The sequence below is a fragment of the Schistocerca nitens genome, chromosome 11 (genome assembly GCF_023898315.1).
Source record: "Schistocerca nitens isolate TAMUIC-IGC-003100 chromosome 11, iqSchNite1.1, whole genome shotgun sequence".
In the NCBI taxonomy this organism is placed as follows: domain Eukaryota; kingdom Metazoa; phylum Arthropoda; class Insecta; order Orthoptera; family Acrididae; genus Schistocerca; species Schistocerca nitens.
The window spans coordinates 203,638,522-203,663,147 of NC_064624.1; the positions used below are offsets into that span (position 1 = coordinate 203,638,522).

The 24,626-nt window shown below is 43.3% G+C and overlaps 1 protein-coding gene across 1 annotated transcript in view; it reads left to right on the forward strand.

The window, feature by feature from the left end:
- LOC126212788 (uncharacterized) overlaps nucleotides 1-23,322 on the forward strand; it is a 344,572-nt gene extending 321,250 nt beyond the window's left edge. Inside the window, exons 53-54 of the mRNA XM_049940191.1 lie at nucleotides 1,083-1,266; nucleotides 22,003-23,322. Coding sequence (XP_049796148.1) covers nucleotides 1,083-1,266; nucleotides 22,003-22,561 — 743 coding nt within the window. The 3' untranslated portion in view covers nucleotides 22,562-23,322. The remainder of the gene's footprint in view (nucleotides 1-1,082; nucleotides 1,267-22,002) is intronic.
- The last annotated feature ends 1,304 nt before the right edge of the window (nucleotides 23,323-24,626 follow it).

A 24,626-nucleotide genomic window follows, 5' to 3' on the forward strand; every position in this document is an offset into this window, starting at 1 on the left:
AAAGAAACTCGGGAGGAACGTAATGTGGCCCAACAAAATACAAGATGTGAATGCAGATGATCTCGGCAAATTTCATTGACGAAATCTTTTTCGGCCACTGGTCGAGTTCTGGTGCCGTGCTGTCCCAAACTTTCTGCGAGTTTCCTACCCGTCATCTTTGATCGAAGTATTGACATCGTGTCCAGTTTGCTATTTTGTAGTGGCTAGGCTGCAGGTCCTGTGCCTGAAGAAGCATTGTGAGCGTGGCGGGAGGGGGGGTGTCCAGGCATCAATTGCTGGCGTTACTGATGTATTACACCTCCTGACTCCACCACTTTCAAGTCAAAGTGCTCACGACTTATTTTTGCTAGAGCCACATCCCATGTGGAGCTCAGTCGGAGACAATTGTCACGGTTTGTGCTCGTCATTTGCGCTCATCTTTCCACTGCCTCCTCGATGACTGAATCCCGGAACGATGTTGACGTAATGTGTCGAACAATGTTGACGTAACGTGTCACTTTTGTTTGTGCGAGTCTGTAGTGGCTTGGCATGTCGTCAACAAAGGCCACATTTTTGTTTTCGAACTGCCACAGGTGCCGTGACGGACCTACGGGTTCCGGGATTCGATCGTCAGAGAGGCAGTGGAAATAGAGTGTAGTACCGTCTTGTCAACTGGTACGACAGTTTCTGACTGATGTCTGCACTGGGTGAGGCATTACCAAAAATGTGTCGCAAACACACTGGTGAGAAAGTGGCAGAGGCAGCAGGTGCAACAGAAAAGGAGGATCGGGACTCAATTCCCGGAAACTCTCCTAGTGTCGGCTGGGAAACCTCTCCGATAGGCACGCGGTTGTCCCACCCGTAGGCTCTTCGGCACAGGAGTCGACAGTTTAGTGGCGTAACGGAACGGACGGGACACGAACCCCACAGTTCACCCGAAGATGATAAGTGAGAAACTCGTCGAAACATCGTGACGACACGACCCGACGATTCGGCCGATAACCGGAGAAGATTTCGTCGACCTATAAGGTTTTACGGTGAATTTCCCACTACGTGCTCGGATGACCCGATCACAAACAATTACTGCGTTTGCCCCTTTACAGACCCGCAGTACGAGGACGCGTTCAAGAACGGCAAGTTCTGCCACCGGCTCGGTGCACGACTCCGCCGCCACTGGCAGCAGCGGCACCGTGCCGGCCTGTCGGTACGACGCGGAGCCGCCGGGAGCGGAGCAGTCGGCATCGGAAGTGGCGCCGTTCCACACCCCGGCTACACGCAGTGTGCCAGGTATGAGAACACAGATCAGTATCTTGTAAGGTGACCGTATCCTCGGAAACCTCACATATTCTCTACAAATTATTAAACGTCCTTACATCATGTCAGTTCAAAAAGTTTGAGGCTGAATTTTAAAAATAAGGATAAAAGTTAAGATTGTGGTTTTGCTACTTAACATTTTCTAAATACAGAAAATCCGTGCAATATAGTGAAACTCTCTGAATTGTCTTTCTTTAGGATTCTCTTCAACCGACACGTTACTTTGGCTCGAATGTCGGTTTGCGATATAGCGCGGTTGTTCTACCCCGTCTGTTATGTTTTTGACTTCTGCTAATAACTAATTGTTTTCCTTTCTCTATTTTACTGCTACAGGGCAGGGTGATTCAAAAGTCACACAATATAGCACAAGTCTGTTATTTAAGCAGATACCAAAAATGCAATAGAGAGCAAAACTGTTGCAAATATGTGGTTTTAAATTGTGAGCTTAATGTGTGACATGAGGTTCACCCTTCAGGTTAATTATTGGGCAATTTTAAAAACAACCTCATACTTTTATGCCATTTACGACTTAATGAAAGATTGACAATAGCAATAGCAAATTCGGTGAGTGGCAAACTTAAACAAATTTAATGACTTGAACAGCATCTTGTGCAGCTGCACCTCTTTGGCCCTGTTGGAGCAGTTGTTCAAATTGACCACCACCCATTCTAATACGGTTCACATAATTCTTGCACACTTCGTGTAAAACTGTTGTTTTTATTCCTGAACTACCTCTTCTAATGTTTTCCTGCAGCTCCTGCAATGTTGGAGGCCTATATCTGTACCCCGCAGATGCGATTTCTCCTCAGAGCAAAAGTTTAAGTGGTGTCAAATCTGGCGACCTAAGTGGCTATTGTTAAGAAATACGGAATTGATGAGAACATCTCCACATTTAACCTCGGGTCAGTCTGATGACCGGCAACAGCAACATACGGGTTTTTGGTCGGTCATAAACAGCGTTACGTCTAGCCGCTGTTGCGTTCAGATAGAAACGGCCCTCATCGTCGAAAAGAATATCAGGTTCGAGGTGCGGCTAGTGTGTTCTCTTTCTGAATGACAGAGCTGCACCTGTGTATATTCGTCATCTCCGTGAAATTCCTGGACAAAATGGACACGGTACGAATGAATACGATTTCTGGATAATATGCTGGACGTGGATGCTTGACAGATGCCACATTCTTGAGCTACTTGTCTTGTTGGCTGTGTTGAGCCGACTGCCAGCTTAGCTTTTAGTGTGCTAGCTGAGGGTTGCACAGTCTGTGGCTGTATGTGGCCACCCAGACTTCCACTTGTCACGGACACTCCCTGTTGCCTCGAACTAATCCAGTAAACAACTAAGCATCGTGCCTGCAGCATCGATGAGAACCATTTCCACACTATCCTAGATTGTGTACTGGGCATTGTAGATGATTACTGGAGAAAACAGAAAAATTGAACAGTAAGGTCATGATTTAAAATATAATTTCCAACAATTTTATTGTTGATTACTGACAAAAATTTTAAAAATACAAATTCAACATCAAGGTCACGATGTAAAATGCATGTCCAACAATTTTGCCCTGTACAGTTTTTACGATATCTGCACAAATAATGAAGTTTCCTTATGTTGCACAAGTTTGGAATCGCCCTGTTTTCAATGCTTTTAGATGAATAGTAATATGTAACCTTTGTACTGGTATTCCAAAATTGTAATTAAGCTCGCCCCCATTCAAATTTATTGTTTGGATATTCCTTTTGGATAGCCTGATTTCAGGATGAACATTAGTGTGTACTAAGTTGTTAAAAGTTACAGATAGTTAAACTTAGCATTATAGTTCTGTACATGTAAAATTTTGTGAAATAATCTGCATAATACCATATGATGACACATACTGTCTAAAAACAAAGCCTTCTGAATTTTGTAACACGTCCGATTTATGCATCCCGCTCGATCGGGATCTGATAGCAGCCGAAATAAATTATTAATTAATGTGACCGTGTACCTAAATGGGCTGGCAATTGGAATGGACTGCTACGGAGTTGTTACATTCCATTTTGTCCTTCTCAAATGCTGTAATAATGAAATGTCTCGTAACAAGAACAACAACAACACAGCTTCGCTAATCAAGAACCTATATTCGTCTCAAAAACACAAGAAGAAGGAGACAGCCACTGCCTTCGTCATACACTTTTAATAACGGCTAATCTCAGCACAGGCTTCCTCGCTATTCATTATCGTCACAGGCAAATTCAATCACTGCAATCCAACACTGCAAATCCAAAATAATGCCGGCGCGGTAGACGCGGAATCAAAATAACGGCACAGAAATATCACTGATCACTCTCGTAATTATACCTTTTCACTTTCCCGTATTATTCTAACACAAAGGGGTTAAACCGCGGCGATGGCCACTCCCTTTGTCGGTAAAGCTTTGCATTACAACAACTGCTGGCTTCCGCACAGCTCGCCCGCCGCACGGGAACAACTGACTCGACTCTACCCTCGCTCTCGCAACACGACACACTAATCGATAGTTTGCCCTGTTGACCTGTGCCGAGTGCAAACTTATAGTAAGGACCTACGGACCCCTTACAATTTCCAGTTCTTAAATTACTTAAAACTAATCATCTTGTGCAGTGATTAAACCTGAAGTTCAGAGTCACTACCAATTTCCATTGCAAATTTTGTTATAACTGTTTTTTGTAGCAAATGACATACACCATTAATTAACTCACTAATTTATTATTGTATGTAATTTGCCCTACTTTGCAATATGATGCTTGTACATACACACACACACACACACACACACACACACACACACACACACACACACACACAGTAAAATCAATGTAGTCAATTTTCAATGCATAATTTAGTTTACGAAATAACAATTTATTTTTAAGCCTTTCCATAAGGAGTCAGACATCACACAAAATTGGTATTTCGCATTTAAAAAGCCCACGGGTAAAACCTATCTGAATGAACTTTGCACAGCTGTGAGACTCATTAATATTAATGTTTAATGACTTTCAAGTGATTACAGTACCTCAAAATAAGGAACTGACAGACAGTGTCCTAGCCACTTCATTCATAAACAAATCCCTCATGCTATCTGCTCCTCTGACACTAGGAAACCAGTTAACTAGCAAACTAGCAACCAAACAGCATTCCTCTGACCACCCAGTATCACTCTGGCCTAGAAAAGCTCAAGCACATCCTCCACCAGACTTAGACTACCTCTCGTCCTGCCCCGAGATGAGGAAAATCGTACCCACATCACCCAAAGTTGTGTTCCACCACCCACCCGACCTACAGAACATCCTCATCCAACGCTATTCCAATTGTGCTCCGAATTGTGCACCCCGTGTGTCATTCCACTGTAGTCGACCCAGGTGCAGCACCTGTCCCACATGTTCATCCACTGCCTCTTCCCACAGTCCAGCCAATTTTCCTACCGTACAGAAGGCAGGGTGACACGTGAAAGCAGCCACGATACACGAGTGTAGTTCGGGAAGCGAGATCCGTTTCCATTTTTCTCCACGGCACAGCTACGATCTCAGTTTGGCTCGAGCACAGTGGTATCTCTGGTTCGAGCAGATCAAAATGACGCCATTTCGAGCTCGCTCTGTGTCGTTTGTCATTCGTAGTGATTGTTTATAATGGCATCGTCGCCCCTGCCGTGTGTGAACTGAGATCTGTGATTCATTTTCTACGTGCTAAGAACATTAAACCGAGTGATATTCATCAACAAATTTGTGAGATTTATGGAGAAAATGTAATGAGTGCTTCAATGATGAGAAGGGCGTTATCAAGTGAATGACAAAGAATGAAGTGGACATGCGTCTGTGGTTTCTGATGAACTGATGAACGCAGTGGAAGAAATCATTATGAGGAATGCTATTGCTTGTCAACTTCCACAAATTTAACGAACAATATTTTACGAGATTGTTACTGAGAAACCGGGTTTGCATAAACTTCGCACATGTCGGGTACCTAAACTTTTCTTAGTGAACGACACAAACGACAACGGATGGACAGCACACTTGACTTTTTGCCTCGCTGCAATGACAATGGTGAGAAATTTTTATCCCAGATAAAATTCTGGTTGCTTACGACACTGCTGAAACAAAACGGCAATCGATGGAACGGAGGCACACTTCGTCCGTAGTAAAGATTAAACCTGAGCAACTCTTGACAACCCAAAAAGTTGTGCGTACAGTGTTTTCGGACAGACAAGGCATTTTACTGATTGGTTTTTTACCGTAAGGTGAAACAATCAATAAGAGTGTTTATTGCGAGACACTTAAGAAATTGCGCCGAACAATACAAAACGAGCGCAGAGGAATGCTCTCGAAAGGTGTGGTTTTCATTCACGACAATGCGTGACCACGCACTGCGAATGTAACGAAACGGCTCCTTTGGAGCTCTGGCTGGGACGTTTTTGGTCACACTCCATTCAGTCCTGACCTCTGTCCTAGCGATTTTCATCTCTTCTGGCATCTGAAGTCATTCCTTGGTGATCGGTGCTCCAACTAAGATGAAGGGCTGAAAGTAGGTGTTACATCTACATCTACATTTATACTCCGCAAGTCACCCAACGGTGTGTGACGGAGGGCACCACGCAGTTAATAATGTTGGCGGAATATTCTGTGGCAAAGGAATACGTAAACTTATACCACGCTATGCCAGATGCCTGGAAAATTATGTAGGCTATGTTTGACAATAATGTAAGAGTTATAGATTTTTGTGAAATAATTTGCTTTCTCTCTCTCTATTGAATTCCTTTTTTATTACCAAGTGGAAATTGCTTTCCAAACTACCTGTGTGTATCAGCAATGTTTCAATTATTTTACAGCATTGTCTGTGCACATGACATGCAACCGACTGCCTGCTGACACGAATGGCCACTGCAAAACTGTGGCAAACCACAAACTTTACAATCCAGTTGCCAAACATGCTGCATACATCAACCCAAACGACAACAGCTGGTTCACTGTGCAGGCCATTTGGATACTCCCTTCCATTAAACATTTCTCTGAACTACACAGATAGGAATTGACTGTCCAATATATCCTGTGCTCTGACAATGTCCCTGATCTAAACCTCCAGTAACTTTTCCCTTCTCTCTTCTGTCCACACCCACACCTCTGTCCATCTTGTGCATTGTCTTCTCCCACAACTCTTCCCTCCCCGCTCCCTTCCAACCCTTCTCCCTCTTCATTTATCTCTCTCTCTCTCTCTCTCTCTCTCTCTCTCTCTCTCTCTCTCTCCCTCCCCCTCCCTCCGTTACCCCCTCCCCCACTGCCCTTGTGTCCTTCCCCACCATCTCCATTTTCTGTTACAAATTTCTGTGTCCCAGGCAACAATCCACTACAGGTGAGTTGCTGCCTTTCCCTTATTTTACATAATAACAAACCGCACAATGTAGCATCCATAGAGTTTACACTATGCAGTAAGTCACAGAAAAGTTTAAAAACTAACATTTTTATCAGGTAGCTGACTAGGAATAAGATACTGCAGTTAGCTTCCCATTGTTAATAACAAAGAGAACCACAACTCTGAAGGAAGTGGCGCAGTGCATCGGGGCGACCAGTGGGGCATTTTACCTCGCGTGACGGGACTGCCGTCGACAGCAGTTAGTGTCTTCGTACGGAGTGTCCGAATGAAAAACATTGCCCACTGCATCATTGAATCTAACATTATACAATTTTAACTTGAGTAACAATTATGTTTATTTTAATAACAATAATAATCAGTTTTTGAGAATATAATGTCAATTCCTGAGTACAAATGCCAGACGTGGGGGCAGTTTAACTCCTTGCACTCACAGGAGATGTGACGTCACGAACATTGAGATGCGCGAAAAACTGCCACATCGTGCTACTTCTGTGCTACTGATTCTGTTCACGATGAATTCCACAGACAGTATCCACATGTACCGCTAAATGCACCTGCACGAGTATATCGCGGTACCACACAAAGTTCAGGAGATATGACGTCATAAACACTGATGTGTGTGAAGAAGTCCTGCATTGTGAATGACATTTAAATTTGTTAACTTTTGCAACTAAGTCTACTTTCAACATACTTTGCAGACAGTACGCACGTCTGCCACTGAACGTATCTACACAAATATATCATCGTACGACTCGTATTTCGAGAGATACCGTGTCGTAAACACTGAAATGCGGAAAGAATCCCGTGCCGTGCAGGAAGTTTTAATACATTTATTCTTTACTCCTGAGACCTTCCTACAGTCGAGTCAACTTGAGGAAATCTCTGACACGTGGCAGTGCTTTTGACAGCTTTCCGCTGTGAAGCAAATAGTTGTAGGTGAACACAGTAGCTGCCTATAGAGCTCTGAAGAGGCATTGCCATAGACACGTTTACAAAATGTTGTAGATACGTGAAGCAGCTGTGCCCGGTGCTCATAAACTGTCCGCCATCATCTTACACCGAGTCTGCTGCAGGAGTACAAACGAGATTTTCTTCCCAATAGAAATTTGGCAAAATGTATTCCTGGGCAACGTCAGTTTTGTCAGCTAGTATTCGCTTAATCGTAATAATACGAAACTTTTCTTCACGTCATGTTTTTTGGAACTCTTCAGGGTGGATTGTTTCCCTCATATTGTTTACAAATGAATCGCTGCGATCGTCATAGTCATTCTTATCAAAATCATTTTTACTCTCATTTTCAGTTAGAAATTCCTTTAAAAGCTCCTCAATCTCTTTCTCAGAAAGGACTGAGTGTGAGGAGCTACTCATTTTGTGCCTTCTAACTTTGTAATAATTACAACCTCTCTTCATGCAACTGCTTCATTTCAACACCCTGTCAGTTGCGAGGCATAAATGGGCAGTGGTGCCTCGAAAACGGCAGGGTGTGTGCCTGTCGAAATATTGGCGGTTACTTATGACGTTACCAGACTGCATTCCTGTAAGTTTGAGGTGGATGTTCGGGTCAGTTACACCAAACAACACCTTTTTAACGGTAGTTCATTTATTCACCTCTTTACACAAGCAAGGCTTACAAAGAACTAACTATGGCGGAAGAGAGCAAAGATAATTCTGGCTCAGTGTCCAAAGACGATGCTCGGAGTCTAGAGACAAACGTATATTGATGCTGGTGTCGACCTCATCAGCGCCACAAGTTATTTGAATATTGTTTATGCCTGGAGAAATTCACACTTCAAACTGCGAATTTTGTTTTACACCCTGATACTCATTCCACAAGATTTTTCGTAGCTCTCACATGCTCCATTCTCGACTTTAGCTTTACTAGGCATCTGTGCTGCATAACACACCCAGCTTCACTGGAGGGCAGTGTTATGCAGCACGAATGCCTAGTAAATTAGTCTCGACATCAGAATGGAAAACAAAATTCTCAGTTTGAGGTGTGAATTTCTCCTGGAGTAAACAATATCCGACTAACTTACAGAAATGCTGACTGGTGACGTCATCGACAACTGCCAATATTTTGACAGGCGTGCACACCCTGCCGTTTTCAGGACATAATTGCCCATTTATGCCTCGAAAATGGCAGGGTGTACCCCTGTTGAAACATCGGTGGTTGTCAACAGTGTCACCTGGCCACATTCCTGTAACTTATTTGAACAAAATTTGCAGTGTCAAGTGCCACACACCATTGGAGTGGAAAAGACTGAATGTGTTTCTTCTCATATAGTACAAGGTGATTCCACGATAATGTTACAAACTGTCAGGTACGATGGAGAAGGATAAATGTATCAACCGGAGGTAAGCGACCCTGGTCTGGAAACGACAGTCGAAAGCTATAAACGGAAATCATTCTGATACCTGGGACAGTGGAATTAATTCATATACCAGTAATGTTGTTACTAAGATTGTAGGGTAGGAAACTTTCAGATATGATTGTTTTCAAAGCTTTTAGTGTAATAAATGAAGAGTATATCATTTTGATTTGATTTGATTTGATGTATTTCATCAGTTGCCCTGTTTAAATTATCACCTCATCATTCATAAACTCTTCCACTGAATAAGAACATTTTCCCACTAAGAGTACATGTAATTTTTTCTTTATAGGGCCAATTTCCATGCTCAGAATATCACAGCCCTTTAATTTATTGTATATTTTCATGCTCATGTATTGAGGAGTCATAGAATATAGCTTTAATCGGTGTGGAGGGAGCATACAATTTTGTTCTTGCCTAGTTGTGTAAGTCTGTCTGAAGTGAAATTCATGGAAAGGTTCAGGAAAATTAGAATTTCAAAAATATATAGTGACGGGACAGATATATATTTAGTTTTTTAAAAAATTGGTGACATGAGGTTCTTGGATGTGTGGCACACATCTTCCTAATGATTCTTTTTGAAGTTTTAATATCCGTTCCATATAACTTGAATTACACCAAAAAATTATGCCGTATCTGATGACAGGTTCGAAGTAACTATGGTACACAATTTTTCAGCTGTCCATGTCTATTACATCGTGTAACATTCCCATTGCGAAAGAGAGGCTATTTAGTTTGTTAACTAAAGTAGGATTATATACGTTAACATTGGTGTCAGAAGTGGGATCGTATACATTAACAATTCTGAGTGTGCCTGCCAACATAAGTTTTCATCCAAGTTTAGTCCTAAGAATTTCACTGTGCTTGCTGGTTCTACCTTCTCATTTTTATGTAGGACATAGATCTCACTTGGTTTAGATTGTTTTGTTTTGAACTGTGTGAGTTGTGTTTTTGTAATGTTTAGTTTCAGACCATGTAATTGAAACCAGGCTTCCAGAAAACCCAAAGTGCGTACAACACAGTCAGCGATTTCAGCAAAGCTACTTTTTTCAATCAGCACTGAATTGTCATCTGCAAATAGGACTGACGTTGCATTGATGTTCAAGGGTAAATCATATACAGGGTGTTACAAAAAGGTACGGCCAAACTTTCAGGAAACATTCCTCACACACAAATAAAAAAAGTATGTTATGTGGACATGTGTCCGGAAATGCTTACTTTCCATGTTAGAGCTCATTTTAGTTTCGTCAGTATGTACTGTACTTCCTCGATTCACCACCAGTTGGCCCAATTGAAGGAAGGTAATGTTGACTTCGGTGCTTGTGTTGACATGCGACTCATTGCTCTACAGTACTAGCATCGAGCACATCAGTACATAGCATCAACAGGTTAGTGTTCATCACGAACGTGGTTTTGCAGTCAGTGCAATGTTTACAAATGCGGAGTTGGCAGATGCCCATTTGATGTACGGATTAGCACGGGGCAATAGCCGTGGCGCGGTACGTTTTTATCGAGACAGATTTCCAGAACGAAGGTGTCCCGACAGGAAGATGTTCGAAGCAATTGATCGGCGTCTTAGGGAGCACGGAACATTACAGCCTACGACTCGCAACTGGGGAAGACCTAGAACGACGAGGACACCTGCAGTGGACAAGGCAATTCTTCGTGCAGTTGACGATAACCCTAATGTCAGCGTCAGAGAAGTTGCTGCTGTACAAGGTAACGTTGACCACGTCACTGTATGGAGAGTGCTACGGGAGAACCAGTTGTTTCCGTACCGTGTACAGCGTGTGCAGGCACTATCGGCAGCTGATTGGCCTCCACGGGTACACTTCTGCGAATGGTTCATCCGACAGTGTGTCAATCCTCATTTCAGTGCTAATGTTCTCTTTATGGATGAGGCTTCATTCTGACGTGATCAAATTGTAAATTTTCACATTCGACATGTGTGGGCTGACGAGAATCCACACGCAATTGTGCAATCATGTCATCGACACAGATTTTCTGTGAATGTTTGGGCAGGCATTGTTGGTGATGTCTTGATTGGGCCCCACATTCTTCCACCTACGCTCAATGGAGCACGTTATCATGATTTCGTACGGGATACTCTACCTGTGCTGCTAGAACATGTGCCTTTACAAGTACGACACAACATGTGGTTCGTGCACAATGGAGCTCCTGCACATTTCTGTCGAAGTGTTCGTACACTTCTCGACAACAGATTCGGTGACCGACGGATTGGTAGAGGCTGACCATTTCTGTGGCCTCCACGTTCTCCTGACCTCAACCCTCTCGACTTTCATTTATGGGGGCATTTGAAAGCTCTCGTCTACGCAACCCCGGTACCAAATGTAGAGACTCTTCGTGCTCGTATTGTGGACGGCTGTGATACAATACGCCATTCCCCAGGGCTGCATCAGCGCATCAGGGATTCCGTGCGACGGAGGGTGGATGCACGTATCCTCGCTAACGGAGGACATTTTGAACATTTCCTGTAACAAAGTGTTTGACGTCACGTTGGTACGTTCTGTTGCTGTGTGTTTCCATTCCATGATTAATGTCATTTGAAGAGAAGTAATAAAATGAGCTGTAACATGGAAAGTAAGCGTTTCCGGACACATGTCTACATAACATATTTTCTTTCTTTGTGTGTGAGGGAATGTTTCCTGAAAGTTTGGCCGTACCTTTTTGTAACACCCTGTATATAAAACGGGAAGAGAACTGGTCCCAAAACCGAGCTGTGGTGAACACCTAGTGAGATAGTTTCCGATTTTGATGAGTAATTTGCAGAGTTAGATGTTGTTATAACTCTTTGCTTCCTGTAATGTCAAATACGAGGTCAGACATTGGAGAGCACTTCCGCTGACCCCATACCTCTCTAATTTAAAGAGCAGCAGGGAGTGATTCACTGAATCGAATGCTTCGCTTAGGTCGCAGAAAATACCTGTAACTTTTCTGGTGTTGTCCAGTGAGGAGCTAATTCTTTCAACAAGTGTGTTAACTGCATCTAAGGTACTTTTTATTTTTATCAGTGATATTAAATTTTGAGACAAAATTTAGTATCTGTGATGCAGCAAGCTTTTCAAATAACTTGAGAAAACAGACAGGATAGAAACAGGTCTGTAATTTCCCTTTTCTTCTTTTGGGCCTTTTTTGTGTACTGGTGTTACATCGGCATACTTCAGTAACTCTGGAAACCATCCTTGCTCAAATGATTGATTGATTATTTCTGTTAGAGGATGTGATATTTTAAACACCATTTTAATTAGTTCAGTCAGTGTACCACCTTATTCTGCAGAATTTTGGTTTTCGGGGATCTTCGACTTCTTTCGATGTAACTTCTGTAAATGCAGGAAGCTGTTCAGAATTTTGTGTAGGGCCAAAGAACTGCACATTATCCTTATAAGTAGACACATTTACATATCACTGCAGACATCGAGGGCTACTTCAAATACAGCAGGTATCATAGTGCGAAACAGTTACTAATATAACTGTCACCATTTGGTAACAAAACACAGTATAATTGTATAATGTAAACGGGTAGATAAAAAATTAACTCGGCAAGCGGCGGTAGGGAAACACCCGCACAAAAGTGTTTAACTTTTACGAGCTTTCGAAGCCGGTGGCTCCTTTTGGCAGAAGAGTTGAAGGAGAAGAAAGAGAAGTGAAGGAAAAGGACTGGAGAGCCTTAGGGAAATGGCCACAGTTCAGGAAAGTCACTCAGAACTGCGGGTCAAGGACGACTAGGCTATGTCGGTTTTTTGTTAATTAGTGTCCTGCTTTCAAATCCGCCTCAGTTGCAATGGGAAGTTGGCACATCAGCTGAGATATGTATATAAGATTTTGGGGTAAGTCTAGGCAGGGTTGGAGCTACAGTTAAGTGTAAAAATTAGGGCACCTACATTTATCATCTCTTACTGCATTTTGCTCGCTTCATCGTAAACAGTGTGATTGGCATGCAAATGATCCCAAATAAATATCACAACTTTGTATTGTAGCTATAAGTATTGTATCAAATTATCCCGTTTGCCAGTTGTCAGTGACAAAGAATACAGTAATTCAGCGTTCACTTCATTGGCACACTGTGTCGGTTCTCTCGTATTCCCTTCCAGTCCCTCCAGTGTAAACACTCATTCTCTGTACAATACGGCATTGATTGACACTGGCAAAATGTCTGGAAATGCTAATTGACTCATTTTCTCTTCCATTTGCTCCAGTGTGAACAAGTCTTTTAGGCTAACTGGAACCTCAGTAATTGCACCGTTAGTAACGACCGTAGTCCTTCTGTGAATGTGGCCCGCCAGCACAACTTCCAGACAGAGAGCTGCACACTGCCGGACGGTGGAAGGCGAGGCGGACCAGTGGGGACCTCACTGTGGCTGAGGTACACTCGACTCGCAGCAGAGCGAGGGAGCCACCTGGGACAGAGGTGGAATCCGCGGGGTATCGAGTCGTGTCGAGCCGCGGAAGTGGAGTCCACGGGGTGTCGAGTCGTGTCGAGCCGCGGGGAGCGTATCTCTCCTCGTGGTGTAACACTGGCAAAAGACAACCGCAATATTGCAGTGTCTCGTGTCGTTCAGAAGAACGGTGCACGCACATTCGAAGGAACTGGCACTGTGGCGACTACATCCGTTAAGAAATATGCGAAACTTATTCGCATTTGCAAATAGGAACAACTGTCGGCCGCAGAAGGGAAAGACGAGAATGAAAATTTGTGCCGGACTGTGACTCGAACCCGATTTCCCACTTATCGCGAGCAGTCACTGTAACCAGTTTGGCTATCCACGTAAGACTCACAGCCAGATCCAAATTTCTGTACGTCTTTGTTTCTGCGTGACGACCTGTACTTGTAAACACTTTATGTACCGTATTTACTCGAATATAAGCCGCACATTTTTTCCGGTTGTTGTAATCCAAAAAACCACCTGCGGCTTAGAATCGAGTGCAAAGTAAGCAGAAGTTCTGAAAAATGTTGGTAGGTACCGCCACAACTAACTTCTGCCATCGAATATATGTAGCGCTACACAGGCATGCTTAGCAGGCACAAAGATAAATACTGGTGCCAAAACCTCTGCGTCAGTAAATAAATTAAAAGAAAAGGTAGAAGAGTTTAAACATTATGCCATGTATTCTTTCGTGTTTGCTGCTATCTCATTTAAATCCTGTCTGCCTAATGAACTACGAAACTAGAGTGAGACAACAGCAAACGCGGAAGAATATATGTATCACGTCATGTTGATATTCGTATTATTCTTATGCTGAATAGTGATACAGTCAGAAATGAAGCACGGCAACTGACTAGATTTTAAATATAAGTTGAATCTAATTTCTGTGCAGAATGTAATGTACTAAAGAGGCATGTGCAAAGATTTTCAAACGGAGAAAAATTTTCGCTAAACTGTCGTTCAGAACATCTTCTATCATACGCAGTCTATTATTTGAGTCTTGTTGGTCATTATCAAAGAAAGCAGCAGTGTAAGTAACAACAGATAGCAGTCTCTTGCCATTGTTTCACTTCTGGGACAATTCCTCTCTTTTCTTTTTATTGTAAGCGGCGGTAGCGCGCACAAAAGCAAGCCGTGCCGCGAGCGGCGACAGGCCGTAAACACTCACTATCAGAATGCGACAAGCAATGCACGACACAGTACAGTAATGCATTTTCAGCTTAGAGTGACGTAAACACCTACAACAAAGAGAACGGCACTTATCAGATCAAAGCAAAATAAGCAATCGATTTAAACCAGACGAAGCACGTGAGAAAGGAAGGGTACCCGTATAAATACGGACTGAGCGCCTGACACATAGCAGTGGCTACTTGGTAAAGCTTAACTCTTAAGCTTACGACTCGAACCAAACTACTGTAGCTGTATCTTCATCCATTCGACCCCAATTGTGTCTCATGTTACAATGGACCAACTTTGTTTCGATTTGGAAGTGCGGTCTAAAACTTTTCTCTCCCCTTGAATTTTGAGTCTCAAATTTCAGGTGGGGCTTAGATTCGGGAATATTTTTTTTCTCTCGATTTCGAGTCTCATTTTTTGGGTGCAGCTTAGATTCGAGTAAATACGGTAGTTCCCGTACAGGGGAGGACATTTTAATTGAAGCTCACTGTGCAGTATTGGCAGATAAATACAATATTGTTTCATTCTACAGCTGACAGTTGTCTATATTTGCAACTGCAAATACATTTCACGTCTTTCGTAACAGCCGTAGTGGCCACGGCACTCGTCCGTTCGAGCACGGGCTGTGCGATATCGTATTTATCCACCGATACCGGGCAGCAACTTTTAATTAAAATGCCCTGACCTGTACAGGAATTACGTAATGTATACGGGCGATCTCCTGTGAGGGCTAATCGCATTTTTCCAATATCGTACCGATGAACTGAAGTGACAATTCCATTTCACATCACTAGAAATTATTACAGCCAGGTATTTATGTGAGTCGACTCATTCCAGTTGTGTCTTTTTTTTCAGAATTTTGACATTTTATCGAGACAGGGTATTTGTGTGTCTTTCTCGGGTATTACTTCATTACAGATAACTGTTTCGTCTGAAAAATGTCTAAGGTTACTATTAATATTTTGTGACTGCTTATTACTATACAATACGAAGAGAAAAAGTCTCGGCAGACTCGCCCGAGGCACACCTGAAGTTACACTGCCTGGTGAGAAGGATAGAAGACACCTATTAGTGGGCATTAATGTGTGGTGTGTCCTTACTCTGTCTTTACGACACCTCGAATGCTGGCTACACTCTCAGTGACGTGTCCGAATGGCTGTGGTGGTTCTTCCCGAAGATCCGAAACCGGAGAAAGTGCTGACGTTTGACACCGGGGTCCGAAGCCGAGTTGACGTACCGACTCGTCTCGGTGTCGTCGCATCGAGTTCCGGTTGGCAGTCCGGGCAGGCCAGGTCAAACCGTCGCCTCGTGTATGCCACTTCATTACAGGGTGCACTATCCTGCCGATAAGAAGAATCGATGTTCCAAATTGTTCCTCAATTGCATTCAGTAAACTGTGCTAAAAAAATGTGTTTGCATCCTCCCGTGTTTTACATTTTTGTAATTGCAATAAGGAGACCACACCTTAAACATGAAAAAGAACCCTACACCGCCACCTCTGTACTTCACTGTTTGCACTGCACCTGACACAGGTAACGTTCTTCAGGTGTATGCCAAACTTGAACCGTCTGATTGGCAAAAGTATAAAATGATTCATCACTCCAAATCATTTTTTCCAGTCATTCGCTGTCCAGTGGTGTCTTTACACCACCCGAAGTGGTGCTTAGCGTTGACTACAAAAAGTGTCGCTAATGAGAGGCTGCTCCATCATTGCATCTCATTCTTTATGACTCTGTATGCACTTACTGTCCCAGTTGTACTGCTGGTAACACTTTGGAACTCACAAGTGATTCCTTCTGCTGATTTTCTTACAGTCACCCTCTGCAATACTCAACTGTCCCTGTCGTCTGCACTCGAGGTGTCGGTCTCGGTTTCTCTACGGTCGTTCCTTCTCATTTCGACCTCACAGTGACATTACCGAGAGTCGAGTTGGGCAGCTTTAGAAGGCTTGAAATGTCCCTGAAGGATGTGTTACTAGAGTGACATTCAGTGACGAGTCCACGTTTGACATCACCGAACACTCTCGACTGACGCATTCTGCCGCGTTTTAGCTCATCGCGAACAGCTTCTAGAGGGCGCTCTCGAGATGCGACGTTACTGCGGTTTCAGAAAATTTACCATTTGTTGTTAAAACTGTGGCATATTAGGAACTGGTTGAGCTGTTTGTTAAAAGAGAACGTTTAAAGAAACAGTATTGTGAGAAAATAAAAATTTTGTACGGAGGTTTTTGTGTGATGAATTTTTACAGTTCTCATAAAGGCAGGCTCACCAATCCGCTTGATGACAATCGGTATGTGATTTACTGACAAGAGTGCAGTGGATTCCATTTTTGATGAAAATTTAGCTGTGTAAAAGATCTATTGCAACAAATTTGGCACAATTTGTTCAAAGATGAAAAACCGACTGCTGTCAGGGGCAAGTGAAACCTAAGAGGTTTATTTGTGATGCACTTCCTAAAATGTCATTTCTTGTATCTTCAGTTTCACTGGACAGTTCACAACTTCTGCTTTAAACAAGCCACAAGTAGCCAACAAAATCACAAAAACAATGGAAATTGCTCCTTCGTGCCATCTGTCGTGTAACGTGCCGAACAGTTGATTGTTCGACAGAGAGAAACTTCAGATTACTGTCTTATCATCCTTATTCACCTCATTTAACAACTTTTTTGGGGGTTTCTTTATGTTAAGCAAAAAATGCATTGGTTTCACCACCTTATAAGCTCTTGAATGTTTTCAGAACCACGTTTTTGGGTATAAACATCAGAAGTGAAGCTAAAGTTTGCTGAATGTGCTTGAAGGCACACAAACAATTATGGATGTTAATGGCAATATTTTTTTTTTTAATTTAAAGTGTGTCACAATTCACTTCGTAATGATTTTCGTACTTATATTAAAATTCAGTTTCAGCTGAACTGTGGTTATCATAGAACGAGAAATAAAGGCAGTTTTCATATAGACTTTGCCTCCTTGTCTGAAGTTCAGAATGGGGCTATAAACTCTGATGGTAAGGCATTCAAAGAGCCACTATCTAACATAAAGGACAAAATTGATAACCCTTGCAAATTCAGCACAAGATTTAAAAAATATGTCATTGGCCACTTTCTTTACAAATTATCAGAATACTAGCCGACTTTGCATAGGTATTCATTTTGCCAATTTTCTGTAATAAACAAAAACAAAAAATGATCTGTCTTTGTAGTGAAGTATTTGAAAAATTCCATATCCACGTATTTATGAAAACACCTTTGAAATCGTGAAACACTCTTGTAAAGAAATATGTATAATGTACAGATGTATAAGTACAGTAAACCAGACAGTTTATGCAAACTGCCCACAGCTGCTTCGTGTGTCTACAATGTGATTTTGTAAAAATCTCTACAACAAAGACTTTTCATAGCTCTATACACAGCTACTGTTCTCAACTACGGCCGTTTGTGCTTTCCAGTTTAAGCTGTCAAAAGTGCTGCCACGTGTCAAAGATATCCTTAATTTGACTTGACTATACAAGTATTTTAGTAGTAAAAAATAAGTGTGTCGAAACTTCATGCGTGTTGTACCAATTTTTCACATATCTCTGTGTTTTTGACCTAATATCTCGTGAACTGTGCTTCGTACAGCGATGTATCTACAAAGATACGTAATGCAGCATATGTGGATACTGTCTGTGGAATATGTTGTGAATAGAGTTGGTTTTAAAAGAGTAATGGGTACCAGGATGGCCCCCTCGTACGCCAACCTATTTATGGGTCGCTTAGAGGAAGCCTTCTTGGTTACCCAGGCCTGCCAACCCAAAGTTTGGTACAGATTTATTGATGACATCTTCATGATCTGGACTCACAGTGAACGAGAACTCCGGAATTTCCTCTCCAACCTCAACTCCTTTGGTTCCATCAGATTCACCTGGTCCTACTCCAAATCCTGTGCCACTTTCCTCGACGTTGATCTCCATCTGTCCAATGGCCAGCTTCACACATCTGTCCACATCAAACCCACCCACAAGCAACAGTACCTCCATTATGACAGCTGCCACCCATTCCACATCAAACGGTCCCTTCCCTACAGCTTAGGTCTTCGTGGCAAACGAATTTGCTCCAATCCCAAATCCCTGAACGATTACACCGACAACCTGAAAACAGCTTTCACATCCCGCAACTACCCTCCCGACCTGGTACAGAAGCAAATAACCAGAGCCACTTCCTCATCCCCTCAAACCCAGAACCTCCCACAGAAGAACCCCAAAAGTGCCCCACTTGTGACTCTCCAGCAGGGATACGACTTCCTCAAATCCTGCCCCGAAATGAGATCCATCCTTCACGAAATCCTCCCCACTCCACCAAGAGTGTCTTTCCGCCATCCACCTAACCTTCGTAACCTCTTAGTTCACCCCTATGAAATCCCCAAACCACCTTCCCTACGCTCTGGCTCCTACCCTTGTAACCGCCCCCGGTGTAAAACCTGTCCAATGCACCCTCCCACCACCACCTACTCCAGTCCTGTAACCCGAAAGGTGTACACGATCAAAGGCAGAGCCACGTGTGAAAGCACCCACGTGATTTACCAACTGACCTGCCTACACTGTGAAGAATTCTATGTGGGAATGACCGGCAACAAAATGTCCATTCGCACAAATGGACACAGGCAGACAGTGTTTGTCGGTAATGAGGATCACCCTGTGGCTAAACGTGCCTCGGTGCACGGCCAGCACGTCTCGACACAGTGCTACACTGTCTGGGTTATCTGGATACTTCCCACTGACACCAACCTGTCAGAACTCCGGAGATGGGAACTTGCCCTTCAGTATATTCTCTCTTCCCATTACCCACCAGGCCTCAACCTCCGCTAATTTCAAGTTGCCGCCGCTCATACCTCACCTGTCTTTCAACAACATCTTTGCCTCTGTACTTCCACCGCGACTGACATCTCTGGCCAAACTCTTTGCCTTTACATATGTCTGCTTGTGTCTGTGTACATGCGGATGGGTGTGTGTGTGTGTGTGTGTGTGTGTGTGTGTGTGTGTGCGCGCGCGCGCGCGCACGCACCTATGTATACCTGTCCTTTTTTCCTCCTAAGGCAAGTCTTTCCGCTCCTGGGATTGGAATGAATCCTTACCCTCTCCCTTAAAACCCACATCCTTTCGTCTTTCCCTCTCCTTCCCTCAAAGCTGATGAAGCAACCGTGGGTTGCGAAAGCTTGAATTTTGTGTGTGTCTTTTTTATTGTGTCTATCTCCCAGCGCTTTCCCGTTTGGTAAGTCACAGCGTCATTTTTTAATGTATTTTTCCCATGTGGAATGTTTCTTTCTATTATATATATATAGGATGGAGAAAAATTGTGTAACAAAATTTTAACCCTAGATAGCTGATGCCAGTAGGAACCAAAATTACTAATGTTGTGTAGGTCGACAATGCACAATTTTGAAACTATGGAAACTTGACGCCACGCGCTCAGATTGGCTGCGGGATTGCCCTGCTGCCTAATGCTCTGGACGATGCGTGACTGTGAATGCTTTACCTGCCGGAAATTGCGTGTATCAGTGGCGGCCCGCACGCTCAGTGGTAGCCCGCCAGCCTCCCAATCTGGGGGTCCGGGGATGAATCCACCGTGGTCCCGACATATCCACTGTAGTTTCACGATAAGCTGTACCGGGAACAAACCCGTCAACAGCTGTTAGTTTGTGTACAGAAAATCTTTTGCAAATGTTGTCGGCCCTGAAAAGGGCCTTTTTTTGTAGCTAAGACATCGTTTACTTAAAGCAGGTGCTCAAACTGGCGACCCTCCGATGTGACAGAGCTCGATAACGTCGAATGGTGTTTTACCAAATTCTTTGAAAGATTCCTGGCATAGCTCTGATGTGATTGGCAGCATGTCGAATGTGACCCATTAATTCTTCTTCGTTTCTAGGTGGCTTGCATGTGGGTGGGTGAACCAGAACGTTTAAGAATCCCCACAGGAAAAAGTCCGAAGGTGTGAGGTCTGCCTCTGATGTGAGGTGGAGACGAACAGCAAACCTATTCGACACGTGGGCGGATCACGTCGGGGCATTGACGGGGCGAGGGATGTCTGTACGTGCAAACCGACAAACCGTCAACCGACGAACGGCAACGGGGCAATGCCACAGCCAATCGGAGCACTGCCAAGTTTCCTACTGGCAGGGTTAAAATTTCGTGACACAATTTTCTCCACCCCGTGTATTCACTACAACTCTCAAAAGTCTTTTGTTTCTCGTAGGGAACTCGTGCGACCATCTGCGGAAGCCACGTTAGCAGAGCCTCCCTACTGCAGTTTGCATCCTTCGAGGTCAGATGTGGATAGAGAAATTTTGAGGTTTGGCTTCGTTGAGCTATATGTGGTGTGCAATTCTACCGGATCTCTTCCGGCAACACACGAGACGGCAGGACAATCACTGGCAGAGCTACAATACATCATTTGCACTAGGCGTAAAATCAGTTTCTCACAAGCCAAATCATTTCCCACGCCACATTTGCGGACTGTAACCTCGCATCTCTCGAGTGGGGGGAGCGCAGAGCGCTTGCCGCAGTAGGAAGTGGATGCGAAAGGGACCGCACTCCACCTCTACGTGCAGTAAGCGAGCAGTGGAGGAAATGCAAACTTGTGCTGTGAGTTTCCACAAAAGCAGCTGTGTGCATGGTGGATGAAACTGTCAGTTAATCGTCAGGTGACAAAAAGGTCATGAATCTGATCCTCTGAAAATCCGAAGCCACGAAGCCACCCAGAACCGCGATATACTTTTGTAGATGCATTTAGTGGCGTATGTTGATTCTGTCTGCAGAGTGTATTGAAGGTACAGTTAGTAGCACAGAAGTAATACATTTAAACATCATGCACGATGTGGCATTTTTTCACGAATCTCATTGTTTGTGACATCATCTCTCCCGAACTGTGTCAGACAGATGGTTCTTACCCCAACAGCAATTGTTGCCTGGCAGTAAGAGGTATGTGCACCAAGTTCGGTTGAAAAAGCTACAGTGGTCTAGGAGGAGATGTGGAACAACACACACACACACACACACACACACACACACACACACACACACATTTGTAATATCTGTGGAGGTACGTTTGATGGAATGAGACAGTGCCTCACGAGGTCCACCTCACGGTGAGGCCGACAGTTGTGGCCCGTACGAACTCAGTTTTCTCGTCTGCGTCGTTCAGATAGAAGAAGAGAAAAGAAAGTAAACTTTTAATGTTAAGGCATTGTGTACAGTCATATATTACCCTCGTGGAACTTGACGCCTAGTGTACGTTGATGTCACGTTCACTGTCTAATATTGTACTGTTACGACAAAAAGTTCCGATGCACTTTCTCGACCGTTTCAGCAGTCCGGCGGAGGACGACTGCGGCACCGACGGACGTAGCGGCCGCCCGGAGAGAGACGGCCCGGGCGCACGAGACGACGACTCGTCGCGGCGCACTGCCACTGCCGAGCCGGAAGTGTCCGGCGGAAACGACGGCGGTGCGGTGCGGCCAGCGCTCGACTGCGAGGAGGCTTTCACACGAGGGCAGAATCCGGAGCGGCATAGGCACGTCGGCTGCGGTCACGTGTCAGTTTCTCGCAGTGCGTGCCACGGGGCGTTCGAGAGGCGCGGCAGCTCGAACCGGCACGTGCGTCTGCACGCGGGCGAACGCCCTTACGACTGTCACGTGTGTCGCAAGACGTTTGTGAGGAGTAGCAACCTGAGGGAGCACTTGCTGCTGCACACGGGTCAGAGGCCCTACAGGTGTAGCTTCTGCCTGAAGGCGTTCACTGCGAGTTCCAAACTGAGGAAGCACTTACGGGTGCACGCAAACTGTCCGACATCCGCCGTAAGAGGTTCGGGAGGAGACGCGAGTGAGGTACGCGTGGAATCTCGGGACCGGGATGCGTCACTGCCCTAGGAATAGGGGGAGTCGATCATTTTGTGGTGCCTCTTTGCCGATATAATACACGGACTAATACACCCGCATTACTGGCATTACAATAAAGCTCACTTCGTGAGAGACTGTAGATATATTGTGACATCGTAGGACAGGACTGGAGTGTATAATGTGACGGCTTCACAAGCGCCCGTCGTAACACTGACAGTAAAGCTTCCGTACTGCTTTGTCTCACAAAAATTTGTAAATCCATTTTTTGTAATGATAATGTACTTGTACATCCATGTGCCAATTTTTAGGTTCCAACATTTTACTGGGTAATAATCATCAAACCGGCGTACTTTTTAGCTACACCAGTGGAGCTGCTAATGTAGTGATTAAATTATTTGCAGAGTGGCATACAATACTGTGTTTGATAACGTATCTCAGTCGTGAAATCGTTTTCAATCCTTGAGAACTTAGTTAACCACGAAATATGCAAATAAAACATTTCTGTTTCATATTGGTGCAAACTTTCTTCACATTACATCAAAAAATTCACAAGCGCCCCTCGTAACACTGACAATAAAGCTTCCGCACTGCTTTGTCTCACAAAAATTTGTAAATCCATTTTTTGTAATGATAATGTACTTGTACATCCGTGTGCCAATTTTTAAGTTCCAACATTTTTGCAGGGATTATATGTTATTCTTTACAGATCTGCATGTATGATTTTTCCCAGATGATTCTTTCTGCTCCTAAAATTTAATTAAAGCAACTATTAATAAAATGTAACATGAAAAAACTGAAATTAACACAAAATGAATATAAAGCATATGGAAAACTTTTAAATGCAGCTCAACATAATAAAATGAAACATCTTCTGAGAGTAAAATTCCTTAGCTATGGCAAAAATATACCTGGTGTCACATACTTCTTTAAATATTGTTTGTGTAATATGTTATGAGCTGTCTAAAGTGTGAAGATAGGAATAACATGCCATTCTTAAAGATAATATTATGAAAGGGATATTTGCTACTCACCATATTTTGTCTATTTCCGACAGAAGGCCTTTTTAGCTGAGGCTTACTCGCTGACAGTCTTTTTATTGTGCCTATTGGGAACCCGGCACCTCCGCTACGTGGTCAGTAGCAACTGTCCTTTTCGTAATATTGTCATTGTTCCACCCTAGATTTTCCATTATTGAAGAAGGGTATCAAAGTAAGTTAAAATTTATCCTTTATTTCACTGCCTTTGTATCCCACTATTTTTTGTGATCGGAAGTTTCGATCGGTATTCAATTGTACTCGAATGTAGACTTTCACGAGCTTCTCGGGCTTCTGTCCGGACAGTTTTTTTTTTAAATTCGGTGACATTTTGCCACGTGTCGCTCTACTCGTCTTCTGATGTAGTGACAAGATTACATATGTGTACCACATTACACCCCATTACCATTTGATATATCTATTTAGCATTAAATTATGTCCAGGCTTGCATAACAAAGTTAACATTGATTTATTATAATGAAGATCATGCCACATGCAAAAGCTTAACAGTAGAAATTTTATAGTGTAAGGTATGAAACAGTAATTCATACAACATAGGTAACATCATTGCTGCCTTGCAATACAATTTATAATCCTAATCTTACTTTCAGTACAAACACACACTGACAAGTCTTCAAGTAATACATCTTCTGTTCCTGTCGACAACAGTGTTTTTCACAGGTGGCTTGTGAATTCATTTATCAGGTGGTTATTTAGGCTTTGTAATCACCACCTGTCTCACATGTTTGTAGCGCTGCTGCACATTTAGTTACAGATTTCCTTCTATCGTGACAGTTCTCACCTCGGTCTCTCTATATAAAAGTGACTTTGTCGTTACAGATACGGCATTAACAAGCAATTCTGTCCATTCGTCTTCTTCATTAGTAACATATACCTTTTCAACATTAACCTTTATCTCATGTAACATATAATCATTATGCTCTTCTAATAAATGCATAAGGTAACTCTCTTGTAACTTATCGTGTCTCTCCACTTTCAAATCGTATGTTCTGTCATAACTAGTTTGACAACGCTTTGTGACACTAGAACAAATCTCTTCA